Raw genomic sequence first — 19,223 nt, forward strand, 5'->3', positions numbered from 1 at the left:
AGTTTACCCCAGTCACAAATATTCAATTGCATCATGGTTGTTATTGATAAACTCACTGAGTATGCATATTTCTTGCCTTTAGCTCATCCCTATACTGCTATAGATGTGGCCAAACTATATCTTAACCAAATTCATAACTTCACGAGACACCAAAATCAGTGATATCTGATAAGGACAAAGTTTTTGTTGGTTCAGTTTGGTAGAAACTAATGAAGATGTTAGAAACTTTTGTACATCTGAGCACAACATATCATCTTAAGTTTGATGGATAATCTGAAAGGTTAAACCAATTTTTAGAACAATATTTACGTTATATGTGTTTCCTTAGACCAAAAACATGGGCTTAGTGGTTATCTTTAGCAAAGTGGTGGTATAATTCGAGCTACCATTTTGCTTTGAAAATGATACCCTTTTAGGCTCTCTATGGTTATCCTCCTTCAGGGTTTGCTTGGGATGTTAGCAGTAAAGCTAGGGTGTCTACAGTTAAGAAGTTATTAAAGGAAAAAGAGAAGTTGAGTAAGCTACTGGTAGATCAATTAAAAAAGGCACAACATAGAATAAAGTTTTATGCTGACAGAAATAGAACTAAAAGAGCATTTGAGGTTGGGGATGAGGTGTATTTGAAGCTTCAGCCATATAGGCAGACTTCTCTGGCACTTAGAAAAAACTTAAAGCTTTCAGCAAGATACTATGATCCATATCCTGTAGTTGCCAAAATTGGTAAAATAGCTTATAAACTCTAACTTCCTGAAACTTCAAAAATACATCCAGTGTTTCACGTGAGCCTTTTGAAGAAAAAAATTGAAAGTAAGGTTATGCCTAGGATAGCTCCTCCTGAAGTGGATGAAGATGGGCAACCATTAGTTTATCCTGCTAGGGTTCTTAACAAAATGGTGGTTAAAAGAAACAACAAGGCAATCACTCAACTATTGGTAGAATGGTGCAATCTTAGACTAGAAAATGCTACTTGGGAAGATTATTCAATTTTTAAGTCCCAGTTTCTCTTATTTGATTCTTTGGGACAAGGATTAATTAGAGAAGAAGGTCATGTGATGAAATTGCATGGTGATCATATTGACATGGTAAAGTCAGGGTCATAAGGTAGAGCTGAGGTGGCTAAAAAGGCTGAGGTAGACAAAAGAGTTGAGCTGGCTAAAAACGTTGAAATGAAGGAAGAAGTTCATTATGGAAGGGTGATGGAATATTTAGGTTAGTCGCACAACAAAGAGCAACAAAAATGAGTATGCTGAAAATGGTTATGGGAGCTGACAGAATATAAATAATTAGTTGATTTTTGAATTATTTTTACTATGTGTTTAATTTGCGTTAGACAGATTTTAAAATTATGATGTCAGCACATGTATTAAATATAATCACTTTGTACATGCGATTGAGTAGTATGAATAAAAATTTATAATTTCTTTTTATTTTCTTAAATTCTCTCTTCTTTCTATTCTGGTATGATCTTTCATTTCTCTAATTCTCTTTCTTTCAACCGACTTATTACATAACAAATTTTTAAAATTTAACCCAATATAACGCCTGCAAAAAGGTTTGTTCTTTGTTGTGGTTGTAAAGATTCTTATGGCATGATCCAAAATTTAAGTTATTGGTATGGTAAAATGATTGTAGTGCTCCTTGAAACTTTTCTTGATTTGTTTTAGTTTGACCCTTACGGTAGTTTAGCCCGAAATTTATTAGACTTGCATGAAAATCATACACTCTTAGCAATTCTATGAGGATTATTATGCCACCACGTGAGTTGAGTTGGCCAAAAACATAGGTGCCCATAATACTAATACATCTTTGGGTTAATAAAAAAAACATCTCGGGGGTAAGGTAAGAAAAGAGGGGTCATTTTCAGCCAAAAAGTAAAAGTTGCTTTTAAAAAAGTTATTTTTTAAGCCATAATTGGATAAAGTTTTTGATTGCATGTCTTATCGTGGGTTTTATCTTGAAGCGATATAAGTGAGAAGGGATCCGGGAGTGGTAAAATACTCTCATGAACTCTAAGTGTTTGTCGAAATGTCTAGCTGAAGTTAATATTGTGATATAGCCTGGAATAACGTGTTTGCTAAAAATTCGTCAATGGGATTTTTTGGGGCCTTTTGTATATAACATGTTTAGTTTTATTTGTAGGTGAGCTGGGTAATGTAAGTCTATCAGGTTTCAATCAGGTTCTTATTTGCTCCTGGGAACTGACAGGTTTCAATAACTATAAGGAATGGCTGTGGCAAATTTCCCTGCACTACAGTTCAAGACTTGTGATGTTTTTGGTTCCAATTCAAAATGTTTCAACTTCCTTCCTTTACAAAACAGAAGTAAGCTAAATAAATTCCACTTATTAACTATTAATACTTGTTCTTCATCTGGTTCTAATGACTCGGTACATGTTTTAGACTCAAATGTCCTGCAAGCGTGAATTATCATTTCTAAATTTTGCATACATTTTTGAGTTCTGGGTAGAATGTAAAATCAAGTGATTTTCCATAGATCTTTTTGTGAAGACATTAGTCATTGAAGCAAAGGCAAATACTAGAACAGATAGCGCAAAAGTTAGAAACAGAAGAATGCGAGAGAAGGTATGCTTTCTTTTCCTATTGAGAAAATGTGCAATACAATGGCTAGGACCACCAAGGTTGTTGAATCATTTTCTACATTGCTTGAAATAAATTTCATGGGTTTTTGCATGCTTATCAGTCATATCTTTTCAATGTTATTGCCAGTTTAATGGCACATCTAGAAGACCAAGACTGTCAGTGTTCTGTTCAGACAAGCAGTTATATGCTATGCTGGTGGATGACAAAAACAAGAAGTGTTTATTTTACGGAAGCACTTTGCAGAAATCTATTCGTGATGATCCCACTTGCACCACCAGTGTAAGTACTCCATATCATACCTATGGAGAGAAATTTTGGCTTTAGATCACTGTCTAAGGCATACGAGAAGAGTGATAAGAGTGATCCGTATAGTCTCTGTTCTTTCTTCATTTGTATGATCCAACTGGTGTTTGTATTTTCAGGAAGCAGCTAAACGTGTTGGTGAAGAGCTTGTCAAGGCTTGTGTTGATCTTAACATAAACGAAATATCATATTATGATCGCAATGGATTTGCACGCGGGGAAAGAATGCAAGCCTTTGATATTGCCATAGCTCATCATGGGTTCTTGCCACGATAGAAATGAATCCAATGTTCTGTCAACCCTTGTTTCAATATTAGTAATCAAGCAATGTTTCTCCAATGTAGGAACTGGGAACTCAGCTTATCTTTTTCAAGATTTGTCAACTGTTAGCTTGCCCATGATCAGTTAGATGGATGCTTCACCTGTCTAGCCGATATAAATGCCTAGAGAAGGTTGGTAGGACTGCTAAACTATATTAATGAAGCAAACCATCTTTTATGTATTGGTTTTTGGCATAGAATACTATGATTTCAACGTAGGATCTTTATCCGAACTCCATATCCTTATCATCTGAGTTGAGTTTAAACTGATTTTTACTAATTACAATTGGATTCGATGAAAAAAGTGTGAAAGGGACATGAAATAGTCGAAAGAGCGTTGCTACATGTAATGAATGTCAACAAATTGTGGCAAAGCTAATTATAATCGGCTGCCCAACAAAGTACACTGCGGCTATAAGCACCATGAAACAAATACAATAACAATACATAGAACGGTGCGCATCAGATCGGACTAGGGTAAAACCTGTAATTTCCTACAGCTATGGCTTCTCTATACAAGGCATCATCAATCTACCATTTCTGCTAAGAATTTCATTTTACCCAAGTAAAATGCTGATTACATGTATGCTCTACAAAAATAATGCTAATTGTACAACAATAATCACTAACCCCATCCACCTATGGTAAAAAAAGTTCAAAAAAATGAAAGGAAAAGAGGTAGACCAAAATATACTCCCTCGGTATGAATTTTCTTAATCCATATCAATAATATCAGCATGGACCCATTTTTTCCCGCGTCGATTCCTTGTCAAGTTAAAGTTAGCGCTGGAAAAGTGCTGGTGATGAAACGCAACTGTGGATATTGATTGTTAAAGCACCTAAAAACCATTGTATTCCTCAAGTGTCAGCCTATGCTTATGGATCACCACAGCATCTAGCTCTTTTTGTCTCCTGGAGCTTCTGCCACAAACACATCATCTCTCTTGGACCTTGATAGTGGGCAATAACATATCCATCCTTGCAACCCTCATTAAAGATCCTCTCTTCCTTCTCATACCGGACTTCTAAACCTTCTTTCTTCATATCTACAATCCAAATACCCATTGCCACATCTTCTAGCTTAAACATCTGTTATTCAAGACGTGCTTGACATTGAGAATTATCCACACAAGGGAAGGAAATCCTAATCCAATAACTTCCCATGCTTGCATAGATTTAAGAGCGAATACCTATTACATTCCAAAAACAACAAAACTAGGAAAAAGGACGAGGTAAAACTTTCAATGTACCTTTAAGCGCCCCTCATTGAACCTCTTGTAAACAGCGGTAGCTATGTCGTGGGACACCACATAACCAGGACCATGGGCCCAAGGCGGGTACTTCTCTTCAGACCATTCCTTCATCGAGCACAACATTCAGAGAAGATATTAATAAGCAGAAGATGAATTTTATCCCATTACGGTTAAACAATGGTGAGTTGTCAGTAACTATGAACGGATATGCCTGTGCAGCCTACAGTAACATTATGAACAAACTAAAGCTTTGAGTTGCTTTAACTTGAGTTAGAGGGATCCATCTAATGACCTTGCGGTAAAGGTGAGCTATGTATGGAATATTGTGAAAAAAAGCAGCACTTGTTTTCTCTTTCTTTTCTGTGATCATAATGAATGTTGCTTTTATGAAAATGATTGCAAGACACAAAATGATTTTGACTGAACAAACCTAACATGAAGCTAATCCAAATTAAGAAAGGCTAACACATTCTGTTTTCCAATCATTGCTCATAACAAGCAAAAATTTAGAGCTTATGATTCGCTATCCACTGACATTGTGCCAAGTCAGTATAGTTGAAACCATTTGAGGAAATTGAGTGAAGAATACCTCAAGGCTGATAAACCACTTGCTGTCTGTGTTGCGATGAGGTTGGGAATCTGAGTTAATGAGTCCATAAAGCAATCCATGGGTCACATTTATCCTGATTAATGAAGCCATTACTTCATCAATGCAGACAAATGCATCATCATCTGTCTTCATGACAAACTTTGCAGAAACAACTTCTGTCTGTTGAAGAGATGAGTTCTATAAGAAAATGAAAAATCTTCCTTATCTGAAGAAAGGGATAAAGACTTTACCCCAAAGGTGCAAATAGCTAAAGTTTTCCAGGTGATCAGGCTGTAGTAATCAACAAAAGGCATCAGCTGTATGTCTCCGTATGTCACTGCCTCATTCCAGAGTTCCTGATTCACTATTTGGTTTTTATGCTGCAGAACATCTCAAACTTGGTAAGTTATTATGTATGACTATAGAACTTAAAACCACAAACTTGACAGTTTCAAGAAAGATACAACTTACACCGAAACTTTCAGCTGTCTAACTATTTATATTTAAAAAGATAAGATCGGTGCCATTGCAGCTGAACAATGAGTGCATTACAGTGCTTAGGTGTCTGATATGACTACAAAAAAATGATGAACTAGTGCTGAAGCAACTTACTACATTAAAGCAATGTAAACTACCTATTGGTACAACAATGGTCTAAAAACAGAGAAACATAATGAATATTGCACCCATTATCGAGATTCGAGACCTCTAACAACATATAATGCTGCTAGCACAAAATCCTAAGCAGGTTAGTGGTGCAACAATGGCTTGAAAACATGAATCAAGATTCAAGAACCATATTTATGAATCATAGCATTTGTGGCTAGAACATCTCGACCATGTATTACTTTAAGAGAATGGTTTTTCCTTTTCTACTGTAGAACTAGAACTACAAACCATAAACAAATAGTAATTTTGCGCAAGAAAAATTCACATGGAAATTGTACCAAACCAACAAAAAAGTGCACTGCAATTGTCCCAGACCGAACTTCAGGATACTGCATCCATGTTTTTCTCACAGCCATTCTCCGTTTAAAATTATTGGCTGTAGAGAAAACACCAATAAAGAGATCCACTGGTCTTTGTCTAGAGAGAGGAACTGATTTAAAGGATTCTAAATCAATTGTATGGTCTGAATCCTCTGAAGTTGGTAAACCACTAGCCAGGATAGAAATTAATTCCACATCTCCAGAAATCCTAACCTCACTAACAAGCCATGGCTCCAATGTCTAAACATAAAAGCAGCCAATAAGCCAGTAAGTTCTATGAAACTATTAATTATTTAACAAATTCTACAGAGGAAAGGAGGATGACAGAAATTACTTCTCGGTAAGCAAAGGATGTTATGTGCTTTCCATCAACTGTCATCTGTATTCCCTCTGATCCTACACTAAGAGTTGCAACGAAAAGAGAACCTTGCTTAAAAGGAAAATATCTTTTGGATTTAACTCCTTGTAGCCCCATTGAAGACCTCCTTGAACCATGGGAATACATCCTAACCGTCTGGTTATTATCTCTACCAACCAATTTATTACACTGGTCCAACTCATCCACTGGAAAAAGAAACTAAGTAGAGTTACCTCACAAAAAAAAAAAAAAAAACAAAATAAATGTAGATGCAGTTACATGCCTCATGGATGCAAACAATTTTTAAAAAATGAAAAAGGAGAGGTAGAGGAAGCAGTTAGAAGTTTACATGAAGTTGAAATATCCTATTCCACTGCACATAATGAAGGTAAAGCATTTTTGTAGCTGAAGCTAAGGCAGCTAGTTGTTAGTTAACTTCATTAAGCAATAAAGTTTCTTGGCAAGACAAAGCCTAATGTCACCAATAGGTTGAAGAAGCTTCTAAGTTGATGGAATTTCCAGTCTCCATTAATGTGTTATCCGAAAGATATGACAAATTGCATGTTTGGTATTGAATATGGTAAAAAGAGCACTTCAAGATGAAGAGGATGTGCATCTCAACCTCAGGAGCATAAAATATACATGTGGTATATGGACCTTAATTTAACATAAAACAAGAAGAAAGATTCTAATTCTTTTTGTAATCAATGTATCAAAAAGATGTGACAGGTCTTTCTACCTTTTACATTCTTGTCAGTTGTTGGGGGCGGACAACGCTCTTCTTCACCCCAATCATGTGCTATAGTCCAGGTGTTTTGGACAATTACAGGATCCTCAGTTATCTTATCCCCATGGAGCCTAACATTGTAATGCAAAACTATTGGTGGATCAGGCTCCCCTGGTAGTGCTTCCCCTGTTAAGTCAATGCGAAAATTACCAAGAAGACCATTTGGAATGCCAATGATTGTAATCGAAGAGCCTTGAGTGAGGCCACAAGGAAATTGCAGATTATAATGACTCTTGTCAGGTTCTGTAGCATTCATTTTATTAAGAAAATGGGGACACTGCTTCTCTTTTGCTTTCCTAGATGAATTACCATTGGCATAAACAAGTTTTTCCTTTTCAATTGAAGCCATCAGGCTACTCCATGCCCTTCCAGCTTCCTTGATAGCATCTACTCCATTTGGTAAAGCTTGAGAATGGTTAATTAAGTACTTCAACAAATTCCAGGTCAGCAAAGATTGTTGCTCTCCCTTGGAGAGGTTCCTTTGAGCAAAGAGACTGAAGGTTATGGTATCAATGGAGATTACTTGAGAAGCATTTTCAGGATTTTGGACTGCAGGTGGACCTGTAAAATGCACCCAATCAAGTGGATTGGTTCCATTGAAGGAGAAGGGATTTGTCAAGTAGCTTTCTTCAACAGCAGTTTTCATGATACCGTATCTCAGGACCAGCAACATAAACAAGGATGCAACAAGAGCACCACCATACCATCTCTTCATTCTGCTGATTACACAGTTGCATTAAAAAGTTCAGAAACTTATTCTCATAATGATCAAATTTAAAGAACCCATATGCCAGCAACTGGTAATCATTATTTAAATTGAGCATGAAATTTTAATCTGCAGGCAATAGGTCAAGTTAATTAATAGTTAAAATAAGGGTGCACTTTGTACAGACAGTCAACGGCCTAAGATTAAATGTTGAAGGATCATTTCAACTCTTCAGATGGAGTGTTTCAGCTTTCATTCTCAACCAGCTGTCCAGCTGAGCCAACTACCAAAATTTGCAAGCACGCCCTTCTGGCTTGTTGTACAAAAACTCAAGTGTTCTGTAACCATTTAGCAATTTCCTGAAATATTTCTGTAACCATGTAGCAATTTCCTGAAATATTCTTTGTCATGAATCTGGCATAAGACTGTCACGCTGTGACAGAATTTGAAACCAATTAGTCCATTATAAAAGTTATCAAAATTTGCCACAAGGTATAAGTAATGTGTCCATAATACAAACAAACATAGAAACAGTGCTACAAAACAAGTACACCAATACAAGAAAATAAAACAAATGAAACCGCAAACCTGGACATCCACTTTTGCTGTTTGCCACTACCCTATTCAACATTGATACGCTATACCAAGTTCATCCAAAGACAAGTGTCATACATCTCATCAGTATCATCATTAAGATTTACAAAACACTAAAAGAACATCTCTGAAGCACACAATAATCAATTCGCAACAGTTGCCACAGATGACAAAAATGTATAAGTCAAATGCATCAAGCTGTGCCAACCCAATTGCTCAATTTGGAGGGAGTAGTTAAAATTACTCTTTCAATGGTCATATTATATTTTTGTTGACTGAAACAAACAAGAAACTTAGCCATATAAAATTCCGTAATATGACTAAATGAAACCAGAAGACACCTGTAGCAAACAGGAAGAACTTAAAGCTTAAGAGAAAACAATTTGGATGGCCAATGCTATGGTGGGTGGGGACCACAACATTAAAACAAACAGCTGATCCTTCTTAGATTAAGCAAGCCATTAATAAAAAAATCTAGTTCAAAGAACAAATTTTTTTTTTGGTTGCAATATTGAAACAAGATTCAAAATTTTGATGTCTGCCCCAGAATATCAGTAAATTATCTTTTTTTAATTGAAATTATAAACTTGATTTTGTTCTCATTTTGCACTAAAGCCATAATAAAATTTACCTATTCAATAAAAAAAGTTCTTTATATTACAGGAAATGTCATTGCCATATCTGACTAAAGAATTCGCTTTGGCAGGCAAAATAAATAAATAAATAAATAAAAAGAGAACAGTTGAAATTAACAGTCATTACAGCTATGATTGGTTGGCGAGAAATCGAAGGAAAAGAAATAAAAAATTAAATAGAAATAAAATCCGGATTTATTGTCAATTAAACTCGGATTCAACGGCATGATCTTTTCCCTACTGGAACTAGCTTGATTACCACCTTCCCTTAATTCACATAAGCTTCAAACTCCAAAATTTCCAAAAAAAAAAAAGAAAGAAAACAAGATTTAAATCTTCCATCAGCTTCTAATTACCTCAGATTTTCCCGGAAACGAAACTAAAACAAAAATTACACCAAACAAAAAACCCAAAAAAAAAAATCGATACAGATCCAAACGCATTGCACTAACACTCAAAAGACGAAAAGAAAAAGCGAAAATTGAGAAAAAGAAAAAAGCATTTTCTAACTTCAAAATTTTCAAAAAAAAAAAGAAGAAACTTAACCATAAAGAATGTTATAAGCAAAAATTAAGAAGAAAAACTGGTTCAGGTAAAGTCGGAGACTGAAACTTACTGGCGCATAGACGAGTCGTATAGAGAATTTGAAGATAACGTTTTTGGAGAGAGAACGTTGGGTCTCTGCCGTTTTGGACTTTCTTCTTTGAACTTTCAAGTCGTTTGGGCTCAACGGTGGGAAATAAAACCGTTTTCCGGTCCGCCAAGTAAAATAAACAAAGACACAACAGAGATTTTGACTAGAGTCCGCCGCTTCGACTTTGACTAGAAAGCCTAATGAATGAGATCCACGTGGCAACTTGTTGGCTGATCTGTGACATGGCCAGCCGTCCTTGGACGGGCGTTTTTCTTTCTTCTCTTTTTTCAAAATATGACTAAGCTGTCATATGATTTTGTTAAAAACAGCTTACATTTGGCTTAAATTTTAAAAAATTTATGAATTATTTTATTTTTTTAATTAAGTTTTTATATTTTTATTATATTTAAATAAAATTTTATTTTTGAATTCATATCCAAATAAATTTTTATTTCAAATAAAAAACTTAATTTATATTAAAAGCTAATTGAGGTTCAACTCAAAAATTAAAAATTTATTTAGATACAAATTAAAATTTAAAAATTTGTTTGATGTAATAAAAGTATAGATATTTATCTAAATAAAGTAATAAAGTCTACGAATTTTTTTTTGTTGTTTTAACTTTTTTGATTTTTTTGTTAGATAAGATTAAACTTATCGATTTTTTTAATTTATTTTTTAATTCTTATAATTTTTAATATATTTTAATTTGATTAAAAAATATTAATGATTATTATATTCATTGGCAATAGAAATTTTAAATTTCACCATCAAAATTAACAGATAGCACATACCTTTAACAAATGCAAACTTTTGATTATGTTTGTGAAGATAAAAAATATCACTATTGATATATAAAAAGAAACTCAACTTAATTTATCATTCTAACTAAAAAAGAAAATTTTGGCCAAAAAAGATATTAAAATGAAGAATAAAATGTTCTTATTCTAACTGTTTAGTAAGTACTTTTTTGTTTTGAACATGTAGCTCAACACGATGAGACTTTGAATCCATTTTGATTGGTTCACAAAGTCCTTAGGATATTATTCACGGTATCAAAGGAATTACAATGAATGAAACATTAGCCTTTACATAAGCAGCTATATTAAGGAGTGCATACAAAGGGAACTTCGAGTTTTCGAGTCTTGGAACTCCAAATGTCCAAGATCACTACGCCCAACTTCTGAAATGAAACGTCATTGGCTTATGGAACACAAATAACTGGAATCAACCAAGGCAGCTCTTTTCTTGCATAGCACAAATCATGACCAATGAATTTTCGGTTAAAACACTGCAGTTGTTGGTAGTAATTCTCTCACAGGGCAACACCAGGGAGTCTCCTTCACCAGTGATTATTTACACATTGAGTTCAAGAAACTCTGTTACCAGAAATCCCCACAAGAGCACTTTCCATCTTTGAAGTGATGGAATCGTTGGACATCTCTGAGAATTATCTGCCTACCAAAGATATGTGATATAAGTTTAGCTGCAGCATGGCAATCCCCACAGATGCGTAGGTTCTTTACCACACGAATTGTTGATCCAGGGGGAGTGTTTAGGAGTCCATATGTAATGGCCAATTTCTCACTATGATATCTAAGTGAAATTTCTTTCTCTTCTTCACCAATTTCTGCATGAAAAACTAGAGAAGTATCAGGTACATAGCCAACCATCTTCAATTCCTTCATTAACGCATCGAGTGCTTTATGCACAGATGTTGACTCAGTATTCACCCCATCCCCAGAGAAGAATTCATGCACTATATTGTCCACCTCTATGGAGCTACAACCAGGAATCTTTACCACCCCTCTATCTTTCATCAATTTCCTTAGGACATCAACATCTTCCCATCTCCCAGCTCTTGCACATAAGTTGGATAAGATTACATAATCTCCACCATGAGAGTCATCTAGTTCAAAAATTCGTTCAGTCACCCTCTTTCCTAATTCCACATCACCATGACTACTGCAAGCAGCTAACAATGTTCGCCATAATATTGGTGTAGGCTTGATTGGCAATTCATCAATGAACTTATAAGCTTCATCTAAGTGTCCTGTTCGACCAAGTAAATCAACCATGCATCCATAATGCTTAATCCCAGGAAAAATGCCGTACTTATCACTCATCCTAGAAAAATACCTCCAACCTTCTTCCACGAGTCCATTATGACTACAAGCATATAAGAGACCTAAAAACGTGATCTCATCGGGTTGCACCCCTGCCTTTCTCATCTCTTCAAATGTTTCGATGGCTTTATAACCCTTCCCATGGGTTGCATATGCCACAATCATTGCTGACCAAGCCGGTGTATCTCTTACACTCATGCTCTCAAAAACACAAATTGCGTCCTCCAAGCTCCCACACTTGGAATACATATCAATAACCGCGGTGCTCACTTTAATAAAATTATCAAACCCATGTTTCTTAACATATTCATGTATCCACTTCCCCAAATCCAACGCTCCTAACAAAGCACAACAAGACAGAACACTCAACATAGTAACATCAGTAGGCTTCAAACTTTTAACTTGCAATTCACGAAACAACGGCAAAGCCTCATTTGGTCTGCTACATTTACCATAACCAGTAATAATAGCATTATACGAAATAACACAAGGATCCAACACCTTATCAAAGACTCTGCGAGCCGAATCCACATCATTACACTCAGTATACATACTAATAAGGCTGGCACATACGTAAACGTTATGATTAAGCCCAAGTTTGGTAACAAGGCAATGAATTTGTTTACCTTCTTCCAAGGCTTTAGCACTTGAACAAGCTTTAAGAACAGATGGGAAAGTGTAGTCATCAGGCAGGAAACCAAAGGAAAGAAGCTGACAAAAGAGGGGAATGGCTTGGATTGGGGTTTTGGAGCGGGAATAGCCACGAGCCATGGTGTTGAAAAGGACAATATCAGGTTGGGAAATTTTGTCAAATAGTTTGTGGGCGTATTCCATGGAGGTGAAAGTTGGGTTCTTGGTACAGAAATTGATGAGCTTGGTGAGGACAGTGAGGTCATTTTGGAGATGGGTTTTGATTGCAAGGCCTTGGAATTGCTTTAGTTCTTTCAAAGAGGCGCACTTGGGTAGAAGTGAAAGGGGGTTTTGTGGTGGGTTTATGGGCTCCAACTCAATTCTTGAGATTTTTCCATTGGGTTTTGATTTTGGAGGAGAAATTGAAGTCATTGCGGATAGCGCTGCCGCCATAGCAACAAATAAAACCCTGAAAGTGGAAATATTTTTTTTCAAAGGTTTGTGGAGGGAAGCTACACCATGTAAAGATAAGAGCTTCACCTTGTTTCTTTGTAAGAGTTTACATGTGATATATTTTCAGTACGTAGAATGTTAATAAATTAAATAATATTATTTTATTAATAAATATATAAAAATTAATATTTATTAAAAAACTATTTATTAATGATATATATCATTTAATTTATTTTAAATAATTTTATTTTATTTATTAATAGTATATAAAATTTAACATTAAATATAAATCTTTTATTTAATGAAATAACAATCGGATGCATTCATGAATATAATTTAAAAAGTAACTAATATTAATATGATGCCACGTAACTAAATTGTACATTCTTTTGGTACAAGTAAACACACTGTAAAATATGCAAGGAAGCCGAACCGAAAAGAGCAAGCAAACATTGGATTCCCCGGAGACTCCGTTTTTAGGGTTTCCTTATACATAATTTTTTTTCTCAGATATTTTGGTTTTTCGTCGTCACATTGTCTCTTCATTGTTTAAAAATGTACTTTCTGGTAATGCCCAGGAATCTTGTTTTTATTGTCTTCTTTGTTCTTACCCATTATTTATATATGCACTTACTTTTTAACTCATGTATCAGTTAAATTTTTTCGAGACAAAACTTACTATATGTTCCACATTATCTTTTCTGGGTATCCTTTGATTTTAATGTTAAACTTGACAATGGTTTTTAAATGCTTTCTTGTTTTGAATGGTTGCAAATGCTAGTGGATTGTGTTTTATTGCATCTTCAGATTCATGTTTTTGTTTCAAGTTCTTGATTGTTACTAGGAACTAAGAATGGGTTATGCTATTATGCTTTTGTTGTTGTTTTTAACGATGGTTAACATTCCTGGGAAAACAGATGATGATAGATTGTTGCTAGCTGGACTCTTTTCCCGTTGGTCTTTGTTGTAAACAACTCGAAATGACCATCAAACAGAGTGCACAACAAAAGAAGATTGTGCTGTTCGAATGTCAGAAAGAAGGGTTAAGTGAGGCTGTCCCGGAGGAGCTGCTTGAACAGGGAGGTTGGGGGAAGAAACAATGGAATGCAACTGCACAGCAATTTGATGCTACAATTTGTGCAAATGGTAGCCAAAATGCTCGAGGTTATGAAGTATGGAAACAAATTGAAGATGAAAGAGTTTGTCCTACTGAAAAAAGACTATTGTTTGAAGGGAAATTAACTAAGGAAAACAATTCTGAGGGAGGCAATAACCGTCTGTTGATCCTTGCAAACTCTGCTGAGTTAATGTCAGAATCTGAGGATAACATACGTACAGTACTTCTAAATACTCAAGATCACGAAGGTTATGACTCATGTTATGTCACTAATTATCCATTATCAATGTTAGATTCTACCATGGAGGTTGAACATTTGCAAGAAAATGTTAATGATTTTATGGCTACAGATACTGTTACAGGTCTCAGCCAGTTCTAACAATTCATGGCTTTTGTAACATTCTTATCTAGCAATACATTGTCACAACTTTTTCTGAAACTCTCTGATTGCTTTTTGTTTTTTTTTTTTTTCAGATAATAATTGGGATAAAGCTGATGAAATGCCCCTATTTGCTCATGAGAGAAATGAAGGCGATGGATCTCATGGTGAAGGAACAGTGACCCGGTTAAGTCAAATCCGACGCCAAGCTCGCCATAAAAGCCAATCATTCATGCAACAGAGTATCCAAAAGGGCACTTATAGGCGCTTGCAAGGAAGTAAAACCCGCCTGACTGAAATTCGCCGTCAAGCTCGTTCTGGAAATCATGTATCAATGCAAGACGATATTACCGGATGTTCACATGGCAAGTTTCTTGGAGGGATAACACGATTGACTCAAATTCGGCGTCAAGCTCGGTGTAAGAACAATTGCTCACTGCAAGAAGGAACTGGAAAGCATATGCACAGGCAATTAGATTGCCAATTTCAGGAGGATAATATGTTAGATATGACATGGAAGGTTTGCATGAAATAAGTGTGCCTTTAATTTCTGGGATGCCAATTAGTGAAGATTATATAGAGGGTCACTCTAAAAGTGGAACTCTAATATTTTGATTTTTATTACTTTTCAGTGTGAGATATTCTGAAATCATCTTACACTTTAAATTCCCTGCGAGGAGCATCTATCTTGATCCAAGCTATCCATGAAATACTCCATGTATAATATCTGCTTTGATTTTCATGACAATATTATTTAGCTGCTTAAAAGTAATTTTCTATTACATTACAATTAAGCAACTTTATATTCAGTTTCATTTAGGCATAATGACTTTTCCTCATGATCTCTTTTAGATGAACTAGATTGTTACTTTCTATGCCTCATTGCTTTTAGTTATCTTCTGGCTTTGTCACGTTGTGGTTTGTTTAGTAACTTTCCATTCGAACTGAGATGACAGAACTGGATGGAACAGAATTCAGTTACAATTGTTTACTGTCTTCTGTCAGTTTTCTATCTTTTTGTATACATTTGGACAAGCATGGGGGAAGTGGAAATTGAAACCTGGACCTCAACAATCTTTCTTTGAAAGGATAAACATATAAATCATTAGGCCACACCATTGCTTCTTAAGCCTTTCATATTTTTCTATTGGTTCTACAATATAAGTAGCTTTGATAGAAGACACAAGCTGAACTAAAACTAGTCAGACATTACCGTGAAATTGTTGTCTGTAGTTTGTATTGTTCTCTTATTAGAGACATGAGTTTTGCTTGTCTCATTGCCTCTATATATGTCCATTTCAATAATTCATAGATGGTTTACAATTTGTTTTATGGAGATGAAGGTTCCTACTACACCTATAAATGACCCAGCAACCAAAATAGCAACAATTATTACCAACTCTAACCCAAATTTTTGAGCATCTTTGTTAATCTTTAGGTAGCACAGGCATGGCAGCAACATAGACGCGGTGACACTCAAAAATGATCCTATAAATGTCATCACGTAGCCAAAAAATGGGATGGTTAAGGCAACAATTACTGTGCTGATCACAATTGCTGTTCTAATGAGGATGCTTAGAGACCTGCTGCTGCGGAAGAGTGAATTTTCTTCAATGGCAGTAGCAATTGGAGCAATTTCAATAGCATATTTTATGAGGGGATTGATTAGACTAGCATAAATTGCTATTTTTGTGCTAATCTTATTTATAGGAAGATTTAATGTCACTTGAGACTTCAGATGTTCTCCATACATCAGATAGCCCAGAACAGCCATTGATCCATAGTTGATGGTGCTTATGATGAAACAAACAAGTAAAACCTGCAATAAGATAAACCGCAATGGGAATGGTGAGATGAGTTATAGAGAAAAATAATTTTTGGTTAATACTGAAAACATGAAGTGATCAGTTGATAGAATCGTGACATGAAATGGTCTATTTCCCCCAAAAGCTTGATCCAATCTATCAGTTTTTGGACTAAAAGATCATTAACATACACTGGTTATCACTTATGATGGAAGATTTTCATCTCTATGTAGCAATTCTAGAGTATCACTCTCTTACCTTGGAGAACTGGCTTCTATCTTTCATTGAGCTGCATAATGTGGGGAAAATTGAATGCCCACAATAACAAAAGGCAAACACGCTTGTAGCAGTAGGCATTCCTCTCCAATTTAAAAGCACATCACTTTCATGGAACTCCACTCTATCTACTCCAACCCAAAAAATGCAAACAATAAGAATAAAAGAAGCCAAAACCCCACCAACAGAAACATAGGCAAGCATGCCCAAACTCTTCAGCCATGTAGTTGGCAAAACTATAAGAGAAGTCAGTAGAACAAAGGCTTGCCTTCCTCCAATTTTCAACCCAGCAACTCTGAACCCCATGTTTGGAAACAGCTTGTCCAGATTGTCACCTTCTAATATCAGAAACTCAACTGCAAGCAGATACAGCTCAACATACATGAACACAGATACAATAGCTCTCCCCTTATATCCAAAAGCATGTTCACCTATGTCAGGATAGGTTTTGATGAGCGGATTCATATCCATACAGCGTCGTAGAAGTAGTCCTGTGTACCAACAAAGCACAGCTACCAGGAAAAGAAGCAATAAGCTTAACCATCCTCCTTGAGCAAGTGCATACGGAATTGATAGTATCCCGACTCCTGAGGGACAGAGTAATTAGCTTGATCTTAACCATGGAAAACATGGTGCCCTGATAAATTTTAAAATAACTAAGATTTTAAACACTTTGCTCAACTTTGTTTTAACGTATTCGAGTTACAGTGCAAGGAGTGTTTGAAGAGAATTACTAGCATAGTTGGCTAGCATAGTGATGACTTAATGCATCTGGATATAGATCAATTGTATCAGCTGTTAATTCATAATGATCAAATGTAGATATTGATTCTTTAAATGTTATTGACCAATGAAAGTGGAAGTAAAGGATTCATGTAGCTGACAATGTTGGAACTATGTCTTTATTTGATTTTTTATTGCATTACTAGATTCCTATTCTAAAGATGGTAATTAAAACTTTTTTGGTTTCTTAATATACTTTAAAGAAGCAAAAACCTTGTTTAATCAAGACCATGTGTAAATTTTCTTTTGACACGAGGAAGAGAATATCAGCATAAAGACATGAACATGACGATTGCATCAAAACCTGGAAAGGATGTGACAAATGGCTCCGGTCACTGGGAGCTAATTTATGATTAAGGAACCTGATATATGGACCTAGTCATCCTGCACATCTAAAGACAGAGGAAGAGAGGAACCTGATAAGGCATTGAGTCCATTGAGACAAGTTCTAAGGAAGCTGGTGCCGCTGCTTGGTTGCTGTGGCTGTGGAAGCTCATTTTGGCTCTCTAATTTATCTGCTTTCGAGAAATCCATCTTGTGCCACTCAGGAACCTACAGGGTTGTATTTATACATAAAAGGCACATGTAGAGTGTATGCAAAGAGATATATCAATCAATCAAACAATATAAAAGAAAGACAAATGACAAAATCACAATAAGATACTAGCATGAAATGTTTTTTGAAAGAATTAAATAAAGGGAATCACAATTAAATATCAACTAAAATCGTAGAATCTAGCAATTCAAATAACGTATGATTAATTTTTTACTTAATTCTAAAAAACGTCTCTAATGGAGTCATCAAATTGTCATAATAATTTTGAAATCACTTAACAAAAAATATTTTTAAAAAGTTGAGAAAAATAAAAAGAGTCGTCATTAATTTATTTTAGAGTATAATTAACTATTCAAAATTTATCTTTTTAATAAAATAATAAAACAGGTTTAAAGTTTATTAAAAAGACAGTTTTGATATATGCAAATAAGATTAGATCTAAAAATTGATTACGAATGAGGAAGGATTAACACCTTCATAGTGTCCACAAAATTAATCATGGGGTATCTATAATTTTTGATAAAAATGATTTTTTTATGAAATTTAATTGTAATTCTTTTCATTTTTTTGCCAAAGAAAATTAATTAAACAAAATCTTTATTTAAAAATATTATGAAAATTTTATATTAAAGAAATACCTTCTAATTTTTCAATAGAAAGGCAAAATTCAAAAATAATCTTTTCATCTAAGATTTATCGTAATATTCATTCAAAAATAATAAAATAATATTTTTATAAATGATAATTATTAATCTAAGTAGTGTACCAATAATTACATTCTTCAGAATACTATTTTAATTTTATTTATATAAAATTATTTTTTTAAGAATTTTTTTAGCAATAAAAAAATATAATTAATTTTGAACATCAATAATTAAAACAAATATATATGCATTACAAATGAACACATTAATCTAAAAAATGATACATAAGCAAATAATGATAACAAGTGAATTTTTAATCAGATTTTCAAATATAAAGAGGTTACCTGAACTCTACATAAATTTTGGATGTAATTATTTATATTTAAAATCTCATTTTATAATTTTTTACTACTTTATATTTTTATATTTGTTATTTTAACAAAATAAATTTATTTTGAACTACGAAAATGTATAAAAATTTTTAATAAAATAAATTTTTTAAATATTTTAACATCTAAGCAATATTCGAAAATATATTACTTTATAAAAGAGTTTTATATAAATCTTTAGAAATTTAAAACGAGTTTAGGGTTTGGATATGTTTGGGTTTAAATTTTAAAAATTTACGAATTTTTTTAAAAAATTTTAACATCTAAACGAATTTTTGAAGCAAGTTTGTTTTTATAA

The 19,223-nt window shown here is 34.4% G+C and overlaps 5 protein-coding genes across 17 annotated transcripts; 2 read left to right on the plus strand and 3 right to left on the minus strand.

The window, feature by feature from the left end:
• Nucleotides 1–1,593: 1,593 nt before the first annotated feature.
• Nucleotides 1,594–3,455, plus strand: LOC111318338 (Ribosomal L18p/L5e family protein). Of its 5 annotated transcripts, none has more exons than XM_022921121.2 (5): nt 1,594–1,612; nt 2,140–2,321; nt 2,494–2,582; nt 2,727–2,879; nt 3,023–3,455. In XM_022921121.2, the coding sequence occupies exons 2-5, from the start codon at nt 2,225–2,227 to the stop codon at nt 3,176–3,178; spliced, it is 495 nt and encodes a 164-aa protein (XP_022776856.2). In that variant the 5' UTR covers nt 1,594–1,612; nt 2,140–2,224; the 3' UTR covers nt 3,179–3,455. The 5 variants fall into 5 exon arrangements, with proteins under 5 accessions (XP_022776856.2, XP_022776859.2, XP_022776854.2 ...); XM_022921124.2 differs by lacking the exon at nt 1,594–1,612 and adding an exon at nt 1,685–1,839 and having other exon boundaries at nt 2,206–2,321; XM_022921119.2 differs by lacking the exon at nt 1,594–1,612 and adding an exon at nt 1,686–1,839.
• A 117-nt stretch (nt 3,456–3,572) lies between these two features.
• LOC111318340 (beta-1,3-galactosyltransferase GALT1-like) lies at nt 3,573–9,905 on the minus strand. Of its 5 annotated transcripts, XM_089756412.1 has the most exons (10): nt 9,750–9,824; nt 8,493–8,542; nt 8,132–8,337; nt 7,151–7,914; nt 6,388–6,617; nt 6,012–6,293; nt 5,316–5,444; nt 5,065–5,244; nt 4,473–4,580; nt 3,573–4,311 (listed from the first exon to the last, which is right to left on the minus strand). In XM_089756412.1, exons 3-10 carry the CDS (start codon nt 8,158–8,160, stop codon nt 4,099–4,101), a joined length of 1,935 nt encoding a protein of 644 aa, XP_089612538.1. In that variant the 5' UTR covers nt 8,161–8,337; nt 8,493–8,542; nt 9,750–9,824; the 3' UTR covers nt 3,573–4,098. The 5 variants fall into 5 exon arrangements, 4 of the variants coding, with proteins under 4 accessions (XP_089612538.1, XP_089612544.1, XP_089612541.1 ...); XR_016334686.1 differs by lacking the exon at nt 8,493–8,542 and having other exon boundaries at nt 4,473–4,695; nt 8,133–8,337; nt 9,750–9,905; XM_089756418.1 differs by lacking the exons at nt 6,012–6,293; nt 8,493–8,542 and having other exon boundaries at nt 8,081–8,337; nt 9,750–9,895.
• A 787-nt stretch (nt 9,906–10,692) lies between these two features.
• LOC111318341 (pentatricopeptide repeat-containing protein At2g02980, chloroplastic-like) lies at nt 10,693–13,097 on the minus strand. 2 transcript variants are annotated; one of them, XM_089756432.1, is made up of 2 exons: nt 12,520–13,096; nt 10,693–12,231 (listed from the first exon to the last, which is right to left on the minus strand). In XM_089756432.1, exons 1-2 carry the CDS (start codon nt 12,974–12,976, stop codon nt 11,150–11,152), a joined length of 1,539 nt encoding a protein of 512 aa, XP_089612558.1. In that variant the 5' UTR covers nt 12,977–13,096; the 3' UTR covers nt 10,693–11,149. The 2 variants fall into 2 exon arrangements, with proteins under 2 accessions (XP_089612558.1, XP_022776871.2); XM_022921136.2 differs by having other exon boundaries at nt 10,693–13,097.
• A 323-nt stretch (nt 13,098–13,420) lies between these two features.
• On the plus strand, nt 13,421–15,347 carry LOC111317609 (uncharacterized). Of its 4 annotated transcripts, none has more exons than XM_089743230.1 (3): nt 13,421–13,543; nt 13,894–14,455; nt 14,568–15,346. In XM_089743230.1, the coding sequence occupies exons 2-3, from the start codon at nt 13,957–13,959 to the stop codon at nt 15,005–15,007; spliced, it is 939 nt and encodes a 312-aa protein (XP_089599356.1). In that variant the 5' UTR covers nt 13,421–13,543; nt 13,894–13,956; the 3' UTR covers nt 15,008–15,346. The 4 variants fall into 4 exon arrangements, with proteins under 4 accessions (XP_089599356.1, XP_022775782.2, XP_089599369.1 ...); XM_022920047.2 differs by having other exon boundaries at nt 13,894–14,341; nt 14,568–15,342; XM_089743243.1 differs by having other exon boundaries at nt 13,438–13,533; nt 14,568–15,347.
• Nucleotides 15,348–15,509: 162 nt separating this feature from the next.
• LOC111317756 (amino acid transporter AVT1I-like) lies at nt 15,510–17,954 on the minus strand. The gene is made up of 3 exons (XM_022920162.2): nt 17,753–17,954; nt 16,536–17,140; nt 15,510–16,291 (listed from the first exon to the last, which is right to left on the minus strand). The coding sequence occupies exons 1-3, from the start codon at nt 17,868–17,870 to the stop codon at nt 15,779–15,781; spliced, it is 1,236 nt and encodes a 411-aa protein (XP_022775897.2). The 5' UTR covers nt 17,871–17,954; the 3' UTR covers nt 15,510–15,778.
• Between the last annotated feature and the right edge of the window lie 1,269 nt (nt 17,955–19,223).

The sequence above is a fragment of the Durio zibethinus genome, chromosome 2 (assembly GCF_047325235.1).
Source record: "Durio zibethinus cultivar Kanyao isolate XHJ-2024 chromosome 2, ASM4732523v1, whole genome shotgun sequence".
Classification (NCBI taxonomy): Eukaryota; Viridiplantae; Streptophyta; class Magnoliopsida; order Malvales; family Malvaceae; genus Durio; species Durio zibethinus.

What these genes read in the sequence shown, in the direction of transcription:
- LOC111318338 (XM_022921121.2), top strand. Translation starts at nt 2,225, where the DNA reads ATGGCTGTGGCAAATTTCCCTGCACTACAGTTCAAGACTTGTGATGTT. An exon ending in CCTTCCTTTACAAAACAGAA is followed by an intron (nt 2,322 to 2,493) that starts GTAAGCTAAATA and finishes GATTTTCCATAG; the next exon opens with ATCTTTTTGTGAAGACATTA. An exon ending in ATCCCACTTGCACCACCAGT is followed by an intron (nt 2,880 to 3,022) that starts GTAAGTACTCCA and finishes TTGTATTTTCAG; the next exon opens with GAAGCAGCTAAACGTGTTGG.
- LOC111318340 (XM_089756412.1), bottom strand. Translation starts at nt 8,160, where the DNA reads ATGAAAGCTGAAACACTCCATCTGAAGAG. An exon ending in TAGCTATTTGCACCTTTGGG is followed by an intron (nt 5,245 to 5,315) that starts GTAAAGTCTTTA and finishes TCTCTTCAACAG; the next exon opens with ACAGAAGTTGTTTCTGCAAA. An exon ending in TCAATGAGGGGCGCTTAAAG is followed by an intron (nt 4,312 to 4,472) that starts GTACATTGAAAG and finishes CTTGAATAACAG; the next exon opens with ATGTTTAAGCTAGAAGATGT.
- LOC111318341 (XM_022921136.2), bottom strand. Translation starts at nt 12,976, where the DNA reads ATGGCGGCAGCGCTATCCGCAATGACTTCAATTTCTCCTCCAAAATCA.
- LOC111317609 (XM_089743230.1), top strand. Translation starts at nt 13,957, where the DNA reads ATGACCATCAAACAGAGTGCACAACAAAAGAAGATTGTGCTGTTCGAA. An exon ending in GGCTACAGATACTGTTACAG is followed by an intron (nt 14,456 to 14,567) that starts GTCTCAGCCAGT and finishes TTTTTTTTTCAG; the next exon opens with ATAATAATTGGGATAAAGCT.
- LOC111317756 (XM_022920162.2), bottom strand. Translation starts at nt 17,870, where the DNA reads ATGGATTTCTCGAAAGCAGATAAATTAGAGAGCCAAAATGAGCTTCCA. An exon ending in TGGACTCAATGCCTTATCAG is followed by an intron (nt 17,141 to 17,752) that starts GTTCCTCTCTTC and finishes TCTGTCCCTCAG; the next exon opens with GAGTCGGGATACTATCAATT. An exon ending in ATAGAAGCCAGTTCTCCAAG is followed by an intron (nt 16,292 to 16,535) that starts GTAAGAGAGTGA and finishes ATCTTATTGCAG; the next exon opens with GTTTTACTTGTTTGTTTCAT.